The following is a 1,237-nucleotide window of genomic DNA, read 5'->3' on the forward strand; positions in this document are numbered from 1 at the left end:
AAAGTAAAGTAAGAAGCCAACTAACAAATGAAAATCTAGAGTCGTGTTTGATACTTAAAACAACTAGTTATGAGTCAAATTTATCCAAACTTTCAAAAGGCACGCAAAGCCAACGCTTCCATTGATTTACTATATTTAATTATTTTAATTTTCTAGTATCAATGTATGAATAAATAAATATTATTTCTCATTATCAAGTTTTTATTTAAAAAAAATTAAATATCTTTATATAAGCAAGTACTATAATATCAACAAGAAAAAAATTTGTGGCTTTTTAAAAACTGTGAAATTTTATAAATTATAATTTTTGGCTCTTTCAACTCAAAAGGTTGCCGACCTCTGTTCTAGACGTATGAAAAATTTTCTACGATATTTTGGTCTTATATTGGTGGTTACATTGTATTAGCCACATAATAGTATAATGTACCTTATTCAGACAAATAAATAAATTAATTGATTGACTTAAAGCAATGAAACTTATTTTTTGGGCTTACTTCTACCGCCAGTAGAAAAAATATCAACCTTTAGTTAAGAAGCGACATGAATGTTAAATAAGTGTGAATAACAAATTTTGTCTACCAAAATCAACAGTAAAGTTTGTTTCGTTCATTCATAGAGAAGGTCTGTATTCTTTTAATAGTCAGAGGTCATTATTAAGTGGCCGTTTAGAGACTTCTTAATTTATCAGCTAGTATCACGAGGAGCGCAGTGCCAAGGAAGAAGAGCCCGGGCGGTAACGCAGCTGCTGTCCTGTCTGGTTCGTCCACTAAAGGCGGAACCTCACATTTCTCAGTTCCGTCAGTCACCCACCCTACACACTTTTCTAGTGCTTTTTCCCATCGGATGCGCCGGATTTCTCGTTCTAAAATTAACATATAAAACATAGTTACAATATTGAGAGGACAGTGTATAGCAAGTGCGTTTACTAAACTTATATTTATAGACGCATTTTGATCCCATTTTTGTTTGTAACTAAATCAATCTCAATGAGTTGTAAACACAATTTAGATAGGAGAGGAGGCACAGTCGGTTTGAATGGAGATATAGTAGGAATTATGTTTATAATATGGCAACACCGAGCTCCGCACCTGGTAGTGGCAATGGTCAGTGTGCGCGCGCCAAAAACTGAATGAGAGATCGTGTTTAGTTTGAGCGTCGAAATGTAAACATTATCAAAAATAGTTGCAAGGATATTACTGGAAGAATATAAATTTATAATGGTGGGTTGAACTTTGCT

The 1,237-nt window shown here is 33.3% G+C and overlaps 1 protein-coding gene across 1 annotated transcript in view; it reads right to left on the reverse strand.

The window, feature by feature from the left end:
- Positions 1-500: 500 nt before the first annotated feature.
- The window catches only part of LOC113237258 (glycerol kinase-like), a 12,720-nt gene continuing 11,983 nt past the window's right edge, over positions 501-1,237 (reverse strand). The window contains exon 11 of the mRNA XM_026473645.1: positions 501-862. Coding sequence (XP_026329430.1) covers positions 666-862 — 197 coding nt within the window. The 3' untranslated portion in view covers positions 501-665. The remainder of the gene's footprint in view (positions 863-1,237) is intronic.

This window comes from Hyposmocoma kahamanoa, unplaced genomic scaffold, assembly GCF_003589595.1.
Source record: "Hyposmocoma kahamanoa isolate Upper Pololo Valley unplaced genomic scaffold, ASM358959v1 93, whole genome shotgun sequence".
Taxonomy (NCBI): domain Eukaryota; kingdom Metazoa; phylum Arthropoda; class Insecta; order Lepidoptera; family Cosmopterigidae; genus Hyposmocoma; species Hyposmocoma kahamanoa.